The 20,417-nt window shown below is 27.2% G+C and overlaps 3 protein-coding genes across 5 annotated transcripts; 2 read left to right on the forward strand and 1 right to left on the reverse strand.

Moving 5' to 3' along the window:
* The first annotated feature begins 1,670 nt into the window (after positions 1–1,670).
* LOC114168917 (serine carboxypeptidase-like 34) lies at positions 1,671–6,734 on the forward strand. Its single transcript, XM_028053890.1, has 10 exons — positions 1,671–2,056; positions 4,438–4,548; positions 4,674–4,769; positions 4,860–4,952; positions 5,028–5,116; positions 5,197–5,460; positions 5,591–5,727; positions 5,888–5,980; positions 6,080–6,185; positions 6,484–6,734. The coding sequence occupies exons 1-10, from the start codon at positions 1,753–1,755 to the stop codon at positions 6,631–6,633; spliced, it is 1,443 nt and encodes a 480-aa protein (XP_027909691.1). The 5' UTR covers positions 1,671–1,752; the 3' UTR covers positions 6,634–6,734.
* A 1,355-nt stretch (positions 6,735–8,089) lies between these two features.
* LOC114169122 (serine carboxypeptidase-like 34) lies at positions 8,090–10,898 on the forward strand. 3 transcript variants are annotated; one of them, XM_028054155.1, is made up of 10 exons: positions 8,090–8,439; positions 8,594–8,704; positions 8,851–8,946; positions 9,027–9,119; positions 9,211–9,299; positions 9,507–9,791; positions 9,899–10,035; positions 10,159–10,248; positions 10,361–10,466; positions 10,591–10,898. In XM_028054155.1, exons 1-10 carry the CDS (start codon positions 8,139–8,141, stop codon positions 10,738–10,740), a joined length of 1,458 nt encoding a protein of 485 aa, XP_027909956.1. In that variant the 5' UTR covers positions 8,090–8,138; the 3' UTR covers positions 10,741–10,898. The 3 variants fall into 3 exon arrangements, with proteins under 3 accessions (XP_027909956.1, XP_027909955.1, XP_027909957.1); XM_028054154.1 differs by having other exon boundaries at positions 8,092–8,439; positions 10,156–10,248; XM_028054156.1 differs by having other exon boundaries at positions 8,407–8,480; positions 10,156–10,248.
* Positions 10,899–17,859: 6,961 nt separating this feature from the next.
* LOC114168129 lies at positions 17,860–19,575 on the reverse strand. The gene is made up of 4 exons (XM_028052853.1): positions 19,540–19,575; positions 19,159–19,216; positions 18,266–18,306; positions 17,860–18,183 (listed from the first exon to the last, which is right to left on the reverse strand). The coding sequence occupies exons 2-4, from the start codon at positions 19,190–19,192 to the stop codon at positions 17,911–17,913; spliced, it is 348 nt and encodes a 115-aa protein (XP_027908654.1). The 5' UTR covers positions 19,193–19,216; positions 19,540–19,575; the 3' UTR covers positions 17,860–17,910.
* Between the last annotated feature and the right edge of the window lie 842 nt (positions 19,576–20,417).

The raw sequence follows: 20,417 nt of genomic DNA on the forward strand, positions 1-20,417 counted from the left end.
TATCACAAAAAAAATGTTATAATTATTTAATTAATTTTCAGTAATATCATAAAGTTAAATATTTTTAATTAAAATACTTTATTTTATATTTTAAGTATTTCACCATTTGATTTTTTTTCTTTGAACCGATAATAGAGTGTTATTTCCTTAACTTATTTATTTTATCTTCATTCCCCTCGAATTCATCGTTGATGAGCGAGTTAGAAACTAAAAAGCAGAATTAATAGTAACATTATTTTATTGACCGCGATATTTAAACATTATTTATCAATAAAATAAATATTTTTAATATATATTCAATTAACAATACTTAAATTTATGCTAACTTAAAATTTAATTGAGACAGATATTTATTCTTATATAAATAAATAGATAAGTAATTATTTCCACCTCATTAAATTGACCTTGCCGTTTTGGGCCGAATCTGTAAATTTTCTTTTTTCCAAATGCCGGCAGAAAATTGGAGTACAATATTCACATTGTATTGTTCCTTTGACTTTTTTGGTTGCAGCCAACTGCATAATACTATGTAGCCGAACACATTTTTACAAGTATGAGTTAAGAATAATGATTAGATGAAAAAAAAGTAATAAATATATTATGATTAATTTGAAATCATATTTGATGTAAACTTTTTAGACGTGATTATAAAGAAAGTGTGTGGATGAGATGTTTGTTGACAAAATTTTCAAACATTTGAATCCAAAGCAATTGACCATTCGGCAAATAATGTCCCTTCAATACAAAACTTCCCCTTCCACTCGATCTCCAAACCTTTGAAAAAATCCACTCCAAACAAAACTTGTCTTTAAGGAGCACAGAATATGTCTAATCTCAGTTCAAAAAACAAAATTAGATTAACTAAAATCTCTTTTAGTTGAACATAAATATTCTTAATAATGTCCATAGCATTTTCACTCTTAAATTATCTTACGAAGACACATCGAAACTAGTAAAAGCAGTGTTGACAAAAAATACATCATGTCTACTCGTTTGATTGTTTAACTGTTGTCAGTATGCGTTTATTGTAAAGTGAATATTCTTAAACGATTTGAAGATAATACCTTCACAACTTAAAAAAAATAAATAAAAATACCATCTTTGGTAAAGAAAATAAAATAAATTAATGTATGTTATAAAACATTTTTTTTCCTTTTGAAAGTTAAGATAAATGTATTATGGTTATTTTTTGAAAAATGATATTTTGAGAAAAAAAAATTATCAAAGTTTGACTAACTATTTTTTTAAGTAAAAAAGGTACTACTTTATTATATCATTTTGATTACAAAATAAAAAAATTATTTATTTAATTTTATTTAAAGAAACGTTGTTAAATTTGTCAAAAATAAATTTGTCAACAAATGATTTTCCTTATTTTTATTAGTTTTATTACTCTTAAACTTAACTATTTAGCACTTTTTACTTTAAACAGTTGCTTCTAATTTTTAACATGACAAAACAAAGAGAAAAGTAAAATCCCTATTATTTATCAGAATTTGAAAATCTCTATTATTTAATATTTATCATATAGAAATAAAGGTTGACTGAAGCATCTAAATGTGGTGGTCCATAAATATTTAATAAGAAAAATCATTATGTCACTCCAACGTGTGGTTTTTGGGTATTATAAGGAAATTTTTGTATCCGAGATAAAGCAACAGTGCCTGCAATTCCTACATCTCACTCTTCTTGTTTTCTCAACTCTCTTCCTTATTTAAACCAAAGCCCGCAACGCCAAACATAGTATCAGTTATGGCTTTGTCTTCACTTATTTCCAATATTCTTCTTCTGCTTCTTCTCTCTTTCACCAAACAAGCTTTATCTGTGTCAAAGCTTTCAGTAACTGATCATAATCATAATTATCTTAGCCGGGAAATTCTGGCAGAACAAGAAGCTGATAGAGTTTATGGATTACCAGGGCAACCACCAGTGAAATTCAAACAATACGCAGGTTATATCACTGTCAATGAAACTCATGGCAGAGCACTGTTTTATTGGTTCTTCGAAGCCACTCACAAACCAGAAGAAAAACCAGTTCTATTGTGGCTCAATGGAGGTACTTACAATCACAAACTCATCTTCACTGTTATCATCTCATTGAACTGCCATAGCTAGCTTCTTCAATACATAACTTGCCTCACGTGAATAATTTAACGAGAATTTTGTTTTTATCGTAACATCACACTCATGTATATATAGGGTAAATATAATATCATATTATGGTAGAATTACTAGCTGAGTTCTGAGTCTATTACCAATTGATCATGTGAATGATCGTGACAAGAAAATGTTTGTATTATTCGTATGTTGTCATATAACAATTCCGTGTCAACTACGGTGTTACTTGTGAGTGTATAAAGCTGGTTAAAGACAAATTCCTCTTTAGGGAAACAAAAGGAAGAAAAGAAAAGAAAACTGCTAAAAACAAATTCTGAAGCAAACATGGGACCTTTCCTTAGTTTCTACGACCTAAATTCAAGAAGCTTCAACAAAACTCTTCTATTATATATATCATAATTCATAACTACGACTCCAGGTCATTCCTTGGCGCAAGTCATGCAGCACTCATTCTTTGAATCCTAAAATAATAACATACAAGTATGCATACAATCATAGCTTCAAATAGCTTAATTTTAGGAAACAAAACATTGAATATATCATACATTGTTCGGTCAATGTAACTTACCGTGTATCTGGCATTTAAGTGTGAGTCTATGTTTTATATTGAGTAGAATCAAAAAAGTAAATAATTGTATAAAGATAAAGATTCATAAACTTATTATCTTAAGGTTTTGGATTCAGAGTGGTGTTAATATGTGGTTAGATTCAGGTCTAGTTGGTATTATATCTATCCTCTTACCTGACAAATGGTATTAGAATTGATGGTTAAAACTCAGACAGTATATTAATTCTTCCTATGACCAGGTCTTGTTAGTATTTTTCGCTCAACAAATCCGTAAGAAACATGTTGCGCCTAATTGATTCATAAGGTTTTAGAAGAGAAAACCAACTTTGCTATCTTTTGATGGTTACACTCATATTTTGTTATCAGTAATTAATGAGTTGTTTCTTGCAAAGTCTGAGAATAACACATTTAATTCATAGGTTATGTAATCCTTTTCCAAATTCATTTGCTTAACTAAGATAGCTGCTAAATTATTGAGTTGTGTAAAAAGTAGAATTGAATGGAGGAAGCATGCGGTTATTGGAAAGTTGACTATAAAGTCTTCGGTCAGTGGCTTCAACTTGCAGCTGAAACTGCCATAATGAAATTGAACTGAAGTAATGAATATTGCTTTGAACCGAAGTGAGAACCTCACTTTTTCTTTGTGTTGATAGGAACGTAAAGGCAAGAGAACTTTATATTACTAACACCAGCAAAAAAAAAAAAATATGATAAAACATTAACAAGCATGTGCATATAGTAAAAAAAGTTCTAACTTTGAAGTTTGGATATATTGTACTTTCAAGTTTAATTTTTAAAGATTAATAATATCATTATTAATACTTTCTCATTTGTATCTTTTAAAGATGCAATTTTACGTAATTCTCTCTCAACTATATCAAACTATCACTTCTTTTTGTCTTTATTCCTAGACTTATTTTGTTAGCTACATATCCCTTTCAATTTACTCCTTTTTATCATATATGTACATCCAAATTTAATTTCAATAACTTTATTAAAAGTATTTGGCCTAGATAAATAACCTTGTGTCATATATTTAAATTATTTGATATAAACCAAAAATTTAATTTAGAATTATAATAATACGTAACTTCGTTGGACTTATAAACGTTATATATATTGATAATCATTATTAAATGAATAAAAAAAGTGTGGTTGTCACTTCCCCATCTTGGGGAGGGTTGTTAAGCCTCTCAATGATTTTGTTTTATGAAAATTAAACTCTTGAACAACTCCATGTTGGAATCAATGGATTCATTCATTCAATCTTGGAATCCCAAATCATTACTATTTTTGCTTTTGGATATAAATATGACTTACTTTCTGTTTACAATGATAATTACAAGGAAGTTGGAATGTAGCATTACGAACTTCTCCAATTAGTTTAAATTTGATTTTTGATTTTTCAACTCATTATTACGTTTTATACCTTTTTATACATATATCCTCCATATATATCACCATCTATAGCCGTCACTTTCGAAGTAGGTTATACGTTACATCTTTTATATCTTTTATTAATATATAATATTCCTCACGTCTCTGATTTATTGATGTATATACTGATTAAATACAAAAAAAAAAATATCATATAAGAATTATAGACACAAGAGATTTTTTTTTTCGTTTATTTGAGGCAAACTTGTATTTTTTTTCACCGACAAAATAAACAAATGATACTGATTATTGTGACACGAATTTACGTTACTAGATAGAATTAATACGATGAAATTACACATGAATATTTTCAGGCCCAGGTTGTTCCTCGATTGGTTATGGAGAAGCAGAGGAATTAGGACCCTTCTTCCCTCAAGACAGTAGCCAGCCAAAGCTAAAGTTGAACCCTTATTCATGGAACAATGGTTGGTTAATTTTTTACATATACTATTTTTGCACCATAAACATCAACATAAGTATCTATAATGTTAAAAAACACTATCCTTGAAAAAGTTATGAACATTGTTAACCAATATGATGATTTCTGCAGCTGTGAATCTTCTGTTTTTGGAAAGCCCTGTTGGAGTGGGATTCTCCTACACCAACACCACCAGTGACATTGATCAGCTTGGTGACAGCATTACTGGTAATATTGCTGATGTTTTTTAGTCTTTTGTTCTTTTGATTTTACTAAGTGTCTTTCTTACTAATAATGCTACTGTGTTTTCAACACCAGCTAAAGATTCACACATCTTTATCATAAACTGGTTTAGGAGGTTCCCACAATTCAGATCACACAAGTTCTACATTGCTGGTGAAAGCTATGCAGGTATATGTATATATATACATATATGTTCTAAAACACAGACCTTTCTTCGTTTCATACTAAAATATGATTTTTCAGGGCACTATGTTCCACAACTTTCTGAGCTTATCTTCGATAACAATCTCAACCGTGCTGAGAAAGACTACATTAACTTCAAAGGATTCCTGGTATATAATTCTCTCATTTGAATTACATTCGTGATAAATGTTTTTAATTTATATTAATTTGAGAGAGTGACATTGTGCAGATTGGAAATGCATTATTGGACGACGAAACAGATCAAAAGGGTATGATAGATTATGCATGGGATCATGCAGTGATATCTGATGCACTATACCACAACATCACAGCCATATGCAATTTCAACCGTCCAATTCAAAACCAGACAACCGAATGCAACACGGAACTGAATAAGTACTTCGATGTGTATAAGATTATTGACATGTATAGCTTGTACACTCCCAGGTGTTTCAGCAACCTCAGCAGCACCTCTCAAACTTCTTCCAAAATTGTGAGCTTTCCACCAACTTTTTTGTTTCTAAAGTAAAATTCCTCGATTCACTACGTATCAATGTTATAAAATTTACTTCAAGAAATAGAAAAGATCGATTTTGTAGATCTTATAGAACATATCTGAACAGAATAGGTGGCAAAGAAAACGAGCTGGCTATGATCCCTGTGCATCCGATTACACTGAAGCTTACCTGAACATTCCAGAAGTTCAAAAGGCACTGCATGCCAATGTCACAAAAATTCCCTATCCATGGACTCATTGCAGGTTTTCAACCACCCTTTTTATTTTTCCCTTTCTAATCAAGACATTCTGTAGTAAAAAAACATCATCAAAGAGCACCTTATTTTGTGCTGTTACATAGTAGATAAATCATAATCAAATGAAATATGTATTGATGTTGTCTACCTCTTGTGTTTGTCCTTAGTGATAACATCACATTTTGGAATGACTCACCACAGTCCATTCTTCCTGTCCTCAAGAAGCTTGTTGCTGGTGGTATTCGCATCTGGGTTTACAGGTACATTACATATATGTTTTCATGCAAAAATATCATTTTGCAGACTGATTTTACAAAAGAATAAGTTAGGTTTAATATTTTGATTGGTTTCTTTAACAGTGGAGACACTGATGGAAGAATTCCAGTAACAGCGACAAGATACACACTGAGAAAGTTGGGACTTGGGATTGTGGAGGATTGGAGTCCATGGTACACTAGCCGGCAGGTAAATAAGAACACGTTAATATGAATACGAAGTAGGATTACTAAGTAAATCGTTAATAATATAATTACGAGTCTAAGTTTCGTACCGAGTAAAAATATGTGAAAGTTGAACATCACGATACTCGTAACTCTATTATCTTAAAGTTTTAAGTTAAGTGTAATGTCAATCTTTTATTAAACTCATGTCTCGTTGGTGTTGTTTCTGTCTGATGATTCTTTCATGAAAAAACTAACACAATTAGTGTGTAATTATTCTTATTTTAGATGTTAAGTTATGAATGAATAAGTTTTTGTGACAGGTGGGAGGATGGAGCATTGTGTATGATGGACTTACTTTTGTTACCATAAGAGGTGCTGGCCATCAAGTTCCAACTTTCACTCCCAAGCAAGCTCTGCAGTTACTTCGACACTTCATAGATAATAAGAAACTACCATCTCAACCAATTTAATCACTTTTCTTTTCATATATGTAACGTTTTCAAGTTTCTTTGGCATTATAAGAATGGACACAATGTTTAAGAAGCCCACTTTCAAGTTATTTTTCTTAACATATTTGTCGTGATGATTTGTTTATGTTTCAGTTTATGTTTAAGAAGCACACACTAATAATGTACCACGTTAATATACACAATCTAATTATATCAATTTATTTTTAAAATATATTCCTAACAACAAAACATATACATGGATATTCATAATCCAATAAATACAACACTCGCAATTAATTTTACATATATGGTAGGAGATACTAAAAATTATTCCTCTTACTTAAAGGTAGTGTACTACAAGAAAAAAACTTTCCTTTATCCACTTCCATAAATTTCCTTAAACTTATTCTGATTTCTATATACCAAATCCTTTAGTGACAATATTTCCTCTTTATAAAATATCTTGAATTAAAAATAAACTACTTACCTTGATTACGACTTTAAATTAAAGTTATTCATCATGTCCGGTCCCGATTAAACAATTTCAGCATAACAATACCTCTCAATTATTTTCTAGTATTTAAAGATAATCCAAATAAACAAGTTTAAAGCGTGAATTTTTAATGAAAAATGAAAAATATAAACTCATAGTATACTTGTACTAGAACTGAAAACAACAAACATTTTTTAAACCAAATATTTCCTAAAATTAATTTGTTGTTATAATATGTTTTATAGGATTTTTTTTTTCTACATTTTATACAAAAATCCACAACAAGTGACTTTTGAGAGGATTTTCATGTGAATTTTCATCTGCAACTAATTTCTTCGTGAATAATAAACTATCTAAGGATACAAAGTTCACAAAAAATCTTTTAAGAAAAATATTAGTATGAAATGTTCTTGAGAAATTTTAAGCTAAAAGAAATTCATAAGTTCGTTAAAAATGTTTCTTGCAGAAAATATTTAAATTTCGAGAAAAGTTTGTTGCACATTTTAAATCCACGTATAAGTATGTTAAAAATAATGCTTCTTATTATGCATTCTATTTAATTAATAAATATTGATGAACATGGTATGTAAACTGATAAATTAAATTTTAAAATAAGTGTAATTAAATTTATCTTTATAATAATTATGACTTAGTTAGTTCAGTTTAATTATAATAGTATAAGGTTAGAGATTAAAAGGTTATATCAAATAATTAATGTACTGACAATACGATAATTTAAGAATACAAATTACTAATTTATATTAAAGTTTTTTTATTCTGGAAAAGAAAATCAAATTAGACAATGAAATGAGACACATGAAAAGTATAGTAAAAAATCTGTTCAAAAACAAAGACACCAGTGTGTGTCTCAAAAAAAAAAATATGACAATCACCAAATCCTTATATTAAATGACAAAGATAATTCTAATTTATTGCATGTCATAAAAGTAACAAGTGATCTCACTCTTTGCTCTTTTCTCAGCTCTCTTCCTTATTTAAACCCATACAAGTTTCTGAGGAAAACATATCAGTTATGGTGTTGTTCCCACTTATTTCCAATATTCTTATTCTTCTTCTTTTGTTTTTCACCAAAGAAGCTTTAGCTGTGTCAAAGCTTTCAGTAACTGATTATGATAACTATCTTAGCCGGGAAATAGTGGCAGAACGAGAAGCTGATAGAGTTTATGGATTACCAGGGCAACCACCAGTGAAATTCAAACAATATGCAGGTTATATCACTGTCAATGAAACTCATGGAAGAGCACTCTTTTATTGGTTCTTTGAAGCCACTCACAAACCAGAAGAAAAACCTGTTCTATTGTGGCTCAATGGAGGTAGTACTTAATTACTGACTCATCAATGAATGATTGTGACAGTTAAGTAATATTCGATTCGAAACAAACTAGAAATATGACATAATAACTGACTCTGATGTGACACAAAGTACACTACTGCAACTAATATGATGAAAATGATGAATATTTTCAGGCCCAGGTTGTTCCTCAATTGGTTATGGAGAAGCAGAGGAGTTAGGACCCTTCTTTCCTCAGGACAGTTTCCACCCAAAGCTAAAGTTGAACCCTTACTCATGGAACAAAGGTTGGTCAATTTACATTCTTAACTCAGAAGTTGATGTTTAACTCTAGTATTTTTGTATCATAAACATCAAATAACTATCTATTATTTAAAAAGATTGTGCTAGAAAAAGTGATAATAATCCTTGTTCACCAATATGATTTTTGCAGCTGCCAATCTTTTGTTTTTGGAAAGCCCTGTTGGGGTGGGATTCTCCTACACCAACACCAGCAGTGATTTGGATGAGCTTGGTGACGCCATTACTGGTAATGTTGCTGTCATCTATGATTTTTCACTTGCTTCTACAAACAGTGATTTATTGATGCTACTGATTTTCTAACATCAGCTAAAGATTCACACACCTTCATAGTCAAGTGGTTTCGGAGATTTCCACAATTCAGATCACACGAGTTCTACATTGCTGGCGAAAGTTATGGAGGTATCTATCTTCTAAAACACAGATATATGAAGTGTTTGATGTGATTTGGATCTTCTTTTCATAATAAATTTCATTTGTTTAAACTTTTCAGGGCACTACGTTCCACAACTGTCGGAGCTCATTTTCGATCACAATCGCAATCGTGCCAAGAAAGACTACATCAACTTCAGAGGATTCATGGTAAAACTCTCTCGTTAACTGTATAGGACGAGTACTTGATTTTGTCATATAACTATAAATTGACGTATTAACTACATTGGATATCGTTATCATATCTGTGTTGATGAAGCATAATAGGTCAAAACAAATCAATGAAGAGTAAAAGTCCTAAAGACACTTCATGAAACCAATACTAAGTAGTTTGAAAAAAGGATACTGGTTGTGCAGATTGGAAATGCAGCATTGGACTACGAAACAGATCAAAAGGGTTTGGTGGAGTATGCCTGGGATCATGCAGTGATATCTGATGAATTATACCATAACATTACAACCAGATGCAATTTCAAACTTCAAAATCAAACAGATGAATGCATCGACGATCTGTCTAATTTCTCCGTAGCGTATGACGTTATTGACATGTATAGCTTGTACACTCCCACATGTCTCAACAGCATCAGCAGCAACACAGCCCCTGTCGTCAGAGGCACAACCTCAGAAACTTTTTCCAAAATTGTGAGCTTTCGCCTACTGTTTCTTGTCTGTTGGTATTTTGATTTACCAAACATTACTTATTGTGTACAAGAGAAAATCAAAGATCTGTCACAATTTCATTTGAACAGAATAAGTGGCATAGAAAAGCAGAGGGATATGATCCATGTGCATCCGATTACACTGGATTTTACCTAAACAGGCCAGAAGTCCAAAGGGCACTACATGCCAATGTCACCAAACTCTCCTATCCATGGACTCATTGCAGGTTTTCATTCATCTTCTCTATTTTCTCGTTCATCTTTTCTAGTCATGACAGATACACAAGTTTGAGACATATAAAATTAAATGATGATATTGATGTTGTTACTTTTGTTCTTGCCCATAGTAGCCTCATGGGACCTTGGAAAGATTCACCACTGTCCATCCTTCCTGTCATCAAGAAGCTTGTTGCTGGTGGTCTTCGCATTTGGGTTTACAGGTACACTATTTTACTAACAAGATTACTAAACTGTTTGATAATTGTTTATTGTATCTGTGAGTAACTAAGAGTATTGTACAACAATATCCACAAAAATTGTTTCTATATACAGTGGAGATACCGATGGAGCAGTTCCTGTGACTGGAACAAGATACACTCTGAAAAAGTTGGGGCTCAAGATTGTTGAAGATTGGACTCCCTGGTATACTAGCAAACAGGTGGAGTTCATGTTTCAAACTCAAACTAATAATTTTCCTCTCTTGAAGAGATTAAATTACAATAAGATTAATTTTGATGAATCTGAATGAATTTGTGTGTTATTGTTGAATTGTTGAACTACAGGTTGGGGGATGGAGAACGATTTACGATGGTCTTACTTTTGTGACCATAAGAGGTGCTGGCCATCAGGTTCCAACCTACACTCCCAAACCAGCTCTGCAACTGCTACGACACTTCCTTGCAAATAAGAAATTACCTTCTCATCCTATTTAATCATTTTTTTTCTTCATTTATCTTTTCGATTGTGTTTCATAATAAGATTTTAAGTTTCTTAAACAGTGTTTTATGTAGTAGCTATGTGTTATTGTTTTTTTTTATTACGTAAATATCAATCACATACAATCAATCAATATACAAGAACAACCGTTTGTTAAGGTTTTTATTACGTTTATTTGTCTATGATTATTTACTAATTTTAGTGAAAATAAAGATTTGATTCAATTAAAAAAATAAAACATACGAAACTATTAATTTACAAAAGTTATAAGGTGATTCTGTAAAAAAATTATTAGGATTAAATTTCATGAACCAAATTAATGATCATATAATTCTTAAAAGTAATGTAATATATCCCAATTGTACTCAAACATTCACATAATGAGCATCATTACCTTAATTCCTTTGGAGAAAGTTATAAATCTATATGTTAAATCACTGATTTCTTAGTCATTAAAACATACAATTTGCATTAACATAAAATGTTTATAATGATCAAGAGATTTAACCTATTCTAAAAATCAAACTTGTATAAGTTCCAATTAATTTCTCAATGATTAAATACTACTTAATACTAACAAGTACCATGATATTCCATTATACAAATTAATAATCTAGATAGAACATTTGAATAACTTAGAAGTTATATTACAACAGAAAAGTTACACAAAATATAATTTCTTTGCATCTAATCCTAATGCAATCCTACTCACTAATTTTTGTAAAAGAAGAAACACCTAATAAATTCATTCCACAGTCTTTTTTTTTTCTATCAATAAAACTTAAATATAGAATGTTAAGATATTTACTATAAAATCTTCATAAACCTTTATTTGTTCTAAATTTATACGAAACTACACTATTGTAAATTAATGGTTTGACAATATTATTTTAATTAACTAAATATATATTTCACTGATGATAAAGTTTACACAATAACCAACAAAGGTCGGTATACCTTCCATTTCTCGAATAAAAATATATTGAAAATAATATATATATATATATATATATATATATATATATATATATATATATATATATATATATATATATATATATATATATATACTAGTAGCAACGTACGGGATATCGAATTTTAAAATTAAAAATTACAATATATTTATTAAATTAATTTGAAATTATAAAAATATAATTAAATTTAATATAAATTTTATTTTATAAAATTTCAATAATAATATTTTAATTGATTTTATAATAAAAATGTATTTAAGTTATTTATATATATTTTTAATAAATGTATTATATATAATTATTTTAAATAATATATTAAGATTTAGATAATTAAAATTAAGAAATCAAATTTAATTTTAAATGAAATATTGAGTAAAAAATGTAGAAAAATATAATAGTTGTTTTTCTAATAATAAAAATGATGGACAATATAGAGATTGTTGAGTAGACTTAATAAAGATACAAACATTAGACGATACAAAAAATGTGAAGAGTAAGCGATATAAAGCTACAAATGATAGATCGTGCATATAAATGTAATGTTTAGTTAGTCAGATAGTACTCAATCTCTTCAGATGTGTCAGTTTGGTACTCACTTTTAAAAATGTGTCAATCGAATCCCAACTTTTGAAAAAATGTCTCAATTAGGTTCCTTTCACTCTTCTAAGTCGTTTTAAATATCGATATCATTAATGGCGTTAATATTTTTTTCTCAAAGGGACCTGATTGAGACATATTTTCCAAAGTTAGGACCCAATTGACACCTTTGTAAAAGTGGGTATGAAACTGACATATCCAAACAAAAGTGAGTATTATCCGACTAATTACACCTAAATATAAATAGTAGATTCTTTAAAGATACAAATGTTAGACTGCAAACAAAATATAAATAGTAAACAATCAAAACTTACAAAATGTAGATTATGTAGACAAATATAAATAGTACACTATGCAAAAATACAAAGGTTAGACATTGATAGACTCTTCTATTGAAGTCCTTTTTTTACAATTTTTTTGGATTTTGAATTTCAAATTTTAACTTTGCTCCCATATTTCATAGCTTTTAAAATTTAGAATTTAAGTTCAAACTTTATTACTATATATTTTGAATTTCAAATTTGACAATATATATCCTAATTTAGAAAAAAAATATTGAAATCGACATTATTAGTGATTTTTATATCTTTACAAATTTTAAGAATGTATAATTTTAACTTGTAATGATATACCAATGTCTATGTTATAAAAATTATTTTTTAAATTATTGTTTAAGTTTGTGTAAAATGTCAAAAAATATGTGAAAAATATTTAAAAATATTTAAAAATTCATATTTAAATTTTACAATTATTTATTTATTATTTTACATTATATTTTAATTATTTTTACTATTATTATTATATTAGGACTAATATGTTAATATATTATTATATTATTAAGAACCATAGATCTTTTGTTCCTAAATATTATATTACTTGTTTATTTTCTATATCATATTTTTAACTTTTATTGTTTTTAATTGTGAATATTAATGTATTTCCATTAAATTTTTTTAATTTATCATTTTTTCATATTTTGATAATATATAAAATACGAACATTTCTTATAAGTTAAAAATATTTGAAAGTTGTTTAGAGACATTATAAGAATCTATTGAAAAACCTACGCTATTTTACACTTTTTTTTAATGTTAAAATTTAAATTTTATTGGTATATTTTTTGTTTAATTAATCAAATAGTACCACTTTCATTCTAAAGTTTCAGTTTGGTAATTGCTTTTAGAGAAAATGTTACTGTATATACTTCGAATTCCAATTTTCACAATATATGAATTTTAATCTTGCAATAATATTGAAATTGAAATAGTTAATTATTTCCATATCTTTAAAATTTTAAAAAATTTATAATTTATAATTTTTACCTTATATTTTAATTATATTAATATTATTATATTTTATATTTACATTGTTACATATTATTATATTTTATAATATATTATTATATCATGGGTCATCAAATTTTTTGAATATTTGAATTTATATATTTTTATCAGAAATATTCAAGTATTTATTACAAAAATTAACTTTTTGTATATATTTTTCATTTTAAATGTTAAATTTAATTTTTTTATCACATTCTATTTCTTTTACTGTCCGTTACGATTTCAAATTTGAATCCAAAATTTATTAATATTATTATATGTATTATGATTAATTTTTCAAAAACGATATTATTTTCAATGAATTAATTTTGAAATTTATTCTAAAAACACACGGAAGGAATATATTACCTAATATTATCTACTGCTTGATGTTTACAAAAATCAACTATAAGAAAAGTTCAGTTTCGAAGGACAATAAATGAAAAAAAAATAGTTTCCAATGTAAATTCAATGTAACGTAATATTATATAAAAATATAAAATGATAATATTACATTAATCCTACATAAATATAAATTTATTCTTAAATTAATATTTAAATTTAATCATAAATTGATATAAAGTTAAGAATACAACCATAATCAGTATTATTAGATCAATCAGTTTTCAAACACGTTAATAGAAGAAGATTTTGATTTCCAATGCAATATTTTAAAACCATAATTGATATAAAGTTAAGAATACAACCATAATAAGTAATATTAGATCAATCAGTTTTCAAGCATATTAATAGAAGAAGATCTTGCATTTTGTATTAATCATTAGCGATAAATAAAGAAGCATATAACATCTCAAAAAACAACATGATGATATAAAATTTTTATATTTTTTATATACTTAAAATTGATAAATAATATTTTTCGTGAATGTCTTAAACTCTAATTATGTGTTTGATTGATACTTCATGATTCATTGAGTCCCACAAATCATGATTGTTGTTGTTCATAATAAATAGTCATAATTCAAAATGAAAAATTCTTGGAAGACGAAAAGTTTTCTATTTATTTTGTATATTTTTTACATTTATATTGAAAGATGTAAGTGTTAATTTATAAAGTTTATTCAATAAAGATTTTTGAAAACTGTATAAAGCTCTCTTAAAAAGGTAGGTGGATTTTTAAAATATTTTCCATTTAAAATTTTAATACAATAAATTCATATATAACATTGCAATGAGAAACACAAAAAGTTGTTGGTTTCTAATATTTAATGTTATTTAATGACAAAGACATTCATCTTTGAGAAACCGTAAAAATATATCTTGGAAGTAGGTTGGAAGAAACTGAAAAGTTCTTTAAGAGGTTGAAAAAATATAGCTTGGAAGTAGTGTTGGAAAAAACTAGAAAATTGTTTTAATTCTTAACATCTTTATATTTTTGGAAGATGAAAAGTAGATTTTGAAAAATATAAATATATTTTTCAGTAAGCTAGGTAAAAAAAACAAAGTCTTAATTTTTAATTTGGTAATTAAATATATTTAAGGTAACTAATTTAAAGAAACTATTAACTGATCAGATTTTAAGAAAAGTGTAATATGTAATGACTATTTTTAAAATAAATTAATAAAATACATAATTTTTCTGTAGAAGAGGAGAAAATATTAATACTTATATAAAAAATATTTGTTAGTTATAAATCTTTCTTCTACTTTGAACTTTTTAAAAGTCTATGTTATCATTAATGAGACAAATTCATGGAGTCAGAACTTTATTTTAATTTTGTTTGTTCAAAAATTTAAAAACTTGGATTATGCCTTTATAATTTGTATTTATTATAAAAATAAAATGTAGTTTATGATTTGCATTTACTTCACTATAAAAATTCTGAAATAGTAAATATTATTTTATCAAATAAGATTTAATATTATATTTTAAAGTATTCACTCTCGATTCTACAAAACATTTCAGTCATGTAATATTCGTAAATTCCACACAAAATCCTAATTAATTTATTATATTACGTTCTTTAATTAGATTTATTTTATAAAAATTAGCTACCATCTCCAAGAAACTTTGTAAAAGTTTCTAAAGTTGTTATTTTATCATATTTACTTCAAAATATTAATTATGAAGACCACCAATGATGTATATTTTGGGACAATGCCATTAGAACTGAAAACAATATTCTTAGCTTTGCAATTGTATATAATTATATATTAGATTATATACTATTAGATATTTTGGTCATTCAAAATGACTTTTACTCTATGGGAATGTGAGAAGATTTTTGGACCCCATATAAAAGTTTTTCAAGAAGGTATGCAGATTTTTTAAAATATTTTCCATTTAAAAATATAATACAATAAATTCAAATATAACATTGTATTGAGACACTAAAAAAGTTGTTGGTTTCTTCATAATTAATGCTAATTTAAATTGATTATAAAAATGTGTTGGAAGAGACAAATTTGTATCTTGAAAGTAGTGTTGAAAGAAACTGGAAATTTGTTTTTATTCTCCTAAACATCTTTTAATTTCTGGAAGATGAAAAGTACTTTTTGAAAAGTATTAAAAGCATATCTAGCAAGCCAAGTAAAAAAATTTTTAATTTGGTAAATAAATGTATTTAAAGTAAATAATTTTATTTGCATTTTTTATTAATAAGAAATTATTAATTAATCAGATTCAAAAAACTGTAATATGTAATATTATTTTTAAAACAAAAATTAAAAAAATAACTAATTTTGTCTATAAAAAAGGAGAAACTATTAATATTTATATAAAAATATTTGGTAGTTATCATTATGTATTCTTTTAATTTTAAATTATAAATATTTTTTGTACTCTGAAATTTTTAAGACGTGGGACTGGAATGAGGAAGCAAACAAATATATTTCATTCATGGATTTAACTTATTAAACTTTAATAAATATTTATTGAAGCATGAGCTTTATTTCAATTTTGTTTGTTGAAAAATTTAGAAAATTTAGATTTTACCTCGATTTGCATTTATTTTAAAAATAAATTGTAACTTATGATTTCCATTTACTTCACTATTATAATTCTTAAACAGTAAATATTATTATATCAAATAACATGAAAATTATATTTGAAAGTATTCACTCTCAAAACTACGAAACATTTCAGTAAATATCGTGTAATATTTTGTAAATTCCACACCAAATCCTAATTAATTTATTGTATTACCATTTTTAGTTTAATTTATTTTAAAAACAATAGTTACTTTCTCTCAAAAACTTTGTAAAGGTTCCTAAAATGTCATCTTATGACACTTACTGCTCCAAAACATTAATTATGAAGACCACCAATTATGTTTTTTTGGGACATGACACTCTCTTACTATAATAAATGAATGTTGTATATTCCAATACATGTCTGGAAATCTGATCTACACATATGAACCCATATGAGTATCCTTGAAAGAAGATAAGTTGTAAATTGTAGACGTAGCAGCGTTCTTTGAGTGTGAAGAGAGGTACCGGTAATCAAAGCGTGTTAGTGATAATAATATTACCTAGAGCAATCATGATTATCGTCTTGAGAAGTGTTGATAACTCTGGACAGTGCAATTACTTTTATCTTGAGAAGTGAAAACCATAATGAAGAGAAATTTAAAAAAATGAAACGCTCCTTGGTTGGCGATTTAGTATTTAATATTGGAATATGAAAACATTTAATAATTAAAACGTGTAGCAGATGATATAGCAGTTTAATCCTCATTATCTCGAGCAGTGCGAAATTTAATGCATTTGAATATTGATTGACACGTTGTCATCATTATCTCAAGCAATGCAAAATTTAATGCATTTGAATACTGATTGACACGTTGATTTGGAGATAATTCGAACCACTTTTTGGAGGCGTTGGAATACAAAAAGTTTTTTAAACAGTCATTTTAAATTTATTTTTCCATAAAAATTGATCTTAAATTCTTCTGACTATGAAAATGGTGAAAAATATTTTAATTATTTTATAACTTATATTATTTTAATAATAATAATTAATAAGTAATAGTTATTGTATTTCACTGACTTTTAAATTTCCAATTTATATGGAATGGTAATTAATGTTAATTAATTCAATTTCTAATTAAAACTAATTTATATTGACTAAAATGAAGTCGAACAAAATCTAATACAAAAAAGGAAAATAAATATAATAAAAGAGAATAAAATATAACTTTTATATTGAGATATATAATAACTGCATACAAAATAAGAGTCCAATTGAAATCTTCTTATATATTGATATATATAAGAAGTTCAAACAAAATTACATACAAAATTTTCAACTTTAATACCAAAAAAATGGATAAAGAACTTTGATATCTCTGCTTGTTCTTTCACTTTCAATTTCAAAAAACAATTCAGGGTGATCCTCTGCAGAGAGTTGATGATCTCCATAGAAAGATCTTAGTTGGTTCCAACCTTGGGTAATCATTGGAGTGTGAATATCCATGTTGTAAGTAACATGGTGAACATTACTTTGGTAATCAACAACAATCCATTTAGTAGCAAGGTCCTTCCAACAGCGTATTATGAACACTCGGTCGACATGTCCAAAGTCCTTAAAAGATTAGCAAGTTAAGAATAAAGAAATAAATAAATATAAATAACAAAAATAAATGAGTTTGAATCAAAAAATATACCTGGTCTTTCAAAAATATAGAAATGAATCTGCCAACCATTTCTGAAAAAAGTATGGATTGTGGTGTGGGCATGGATTCCATTGCAGGAGAATAGGTTGGTGATGAAGTAAAATTGTAAGAGAAGAAAATGGGTAACAGTAGAAAAATAAGATGTCTGACTTTGAATTGGTAAACATAGGGAATATATATATATATATATATATATATATATATATATATATATATATATATATATATATATATATATATATATATATATATAAAGAATAGGAGAAATCATAGCTGTTGGAAGTATCCGTACAAACTGGTCAGTCTGAACTGGTAAAAGTACAGGATAATAAATACGAATTAAAAAATAATACGTTAAAAAAAAGAATTATGAAGCGTCGTAAAAGTATAAGAAGAATTATTTAATGTAATTTACTAATGTTGATTTTTTTCAGGAAGGGGTATTTAATATTGGAATAGAGTAAAGTTTAATAATTATAACGTGTGGCAGATGATGGAGCAGTTTATTCATCATTATCTCGAGCAGTGCAAAATTTAATGCGTTTGAATACTGATTGACAGGTTGATTTGGAAAAAATTCGAAGCAGTATTTGAAGGGGTTGGAATACAAAACGTTTTGTAAACGAAATGGTTTTGATGGAGTAAACGGTGATTGAAAAAATGTGAAGAACTCTTTGAAAAATGTCCGAATAAAGTCAAAAATTGGGTAAAAATAAAGAGATTTGGTGATACAATGCATTATTAAAAAATACCATTAACGAAAAAAAATGACACAAACAGAGTTTAAGGTAGAAAAATGAAGAAGATGAAGGGTTTGCTTGTAAAAGGTGGAAAAATACAGATAAATTGGTAAAGAAAAAGGTATTTTGATACAAATTACTTACCAGTTAAGTTGTAAAGCGAAAAAGACTCGTGCATGACTTTGAAATCTTGATTTGAAGCCTGTATCCAGAAGAAAAACAGTTAGATCAAGGTAGATAAACGGAAAAAATAGTTAGATTAACTCTTTTTGGTGTAGAACTTTGAAAAAATATAGTGTATGATGAACTCTTTGAAAAATGTCCAAATAAAAACGTAAATCGGGTAACAATAAAGAGATCTGCTGATAGAATGCATTATTAAAAAAATACCATGAACGAAAAAAAAATGACACCAAGAGAGTTGAAGGTAGAAAAATGAAGAAGATGAACGGGTTGCTTGTAAAAGGTGGAAAAATACAGATAAATTGGTAAATAAAAAGGTAGATTTTGATACAAATTACTTACCAGTTAAGTTGTACAGCGAAAAAGACTCTTGAATCAGTTTGAAATCTTGATTTGAAGCCTGTAAACAGAAGAAAAATATAAGAAACAGTTAGATCAAAGTACATAAACGCCAAAAATAGTTAGATAATTTTTTTTTATAAACCTGATGTTAAATCTGTCGCAGTGAACCATATTAGACATGTAGCAATCCTATAAAATACCATCATCGAAAAAAAATAGTTAGATCTGAGAAAATAAAAGAAAAATATGAGTTGTTCACTTGAGAAAGGTCAAAATGAAAACGAAATCTGCGTAATAAAACCATATGTCTCAGTGAACCATATTAGTTCTGTACAAAAACGAAACAAATAGTTAGATCTGACAAAATATAAGAAGAAAATGAGTTGTTTGGTTGAGAAAACTCAAAATAAAATCGACTTCTGGGTTTAAACCTGTAAAAAAACGCAAAAAGTTAGATCTGACAAAATATAAGAAGAAAAATAGATGTTCGCTTGAGAAAACTCAAAATAAAAACGACTTTTAGGTTTAAACTTGTAAAAAAACGCATGAAAAAGATAGATCTGACAAAAAATAAGAAGAAAATGAGTTGTTCGCTTTAGAAAACTCAAAATAAAATCGATTTCTGTGTTCTTACCTGTAAAAAAGCGCATGAAAAAAGTTAGATCTGACAAAATATAAGAAGAAAATGAGTTGTTCGCTTGAGAAACTCAAAATAAAATCGACTTCTGGGTTCTTATCTGTAAAAAACGCATGAAAAAGTTAGATCTGACAAAATATAAGAAGAAAATGAGATGCTTGCTTGAGAAAAATCAAAATAAATACGACTTCTGGGTTTAAACCTGTAAAAAAACGCATGAAAAAGTTAGATCTGACAAATA

The sequence above is a fragment of the Vigna unguiculata genome, chromosome 11, assembly GCF_004118075.2.
Source record: "Vigna unguiculata cultivar IT97K-499-35 chromosome 11, ASM411807v1, whole genome shotgun sequence".
Lineage (NCBI taxonomy): Eukaryota > Viridiplantae > Streptophyta > Magnoliopsida > Fabales > Fabaceae > Vigna > Vigna unguiculata.

Bases quoted from the DNA above. Each gene is read 5' to 3' on its own strand.
- LOC114168917 (XM_028053890.1), top strand. From the start codon at position 1,753: ATGGCTTTGTCTTCACTTATTTCCAATATTCTTCTTCTGCTTCTTCTC. The intron at 5,728-5,887 runs GTTTTCAACCAC...GTTTGTCCTTAG, and splicing joins TATCCATGGACTCATTGCAG to TGATAACATCACATTTTGGA. The intron at 5,981-6,079 runs GTACATTACATA...TTTCTTTAACAG, and splicing joins ATTCGCATCTGGGTTTACAG to TGGAGACACTGATGGAAGAA.
- LOC114169122 (XM_028054154.1), top strand. From the start codon at position 8,139: ATGGTGTTGTTCCCACTTATTTCCAATATTCTTATTCTTCTTCTTTTG. The intron at 8,705-8,850 runs GTTGGTCAATTT...TGATTTTTGCAG, and splicing joins CCCTTACTCATGGAACAAAG to CTGCCAATCTTTTGTTTTTG. The intron at 10,467-10,590 runs GTGGAGTTCATG...GTTGAACTACAG, and splicing joins CCTGGTATACTAGCAAACAG to GTTGGGGGATGGAGAACGAT.
- LOC114168129 (XM_028052853.1), bottom strand. From the start codon at position 19,192: ATGCACGAGTCTTTTTCGCTTTACAACTTAACTG. The intron at 18,307-19,158 runs GTAAGTAATTTG...TACTTTTTTCAG, and splicing joins TTCGCTTTACAACTTAACTG to AAATGGTTGGCAGATTCATT. The intron at 18,184-18,265 runs GTATATTTTTTG...TAATCTTTTAAG, and splicing joins CTATATTTTTGAAAGACCAG to GACTTTGGACATGTCGACCG.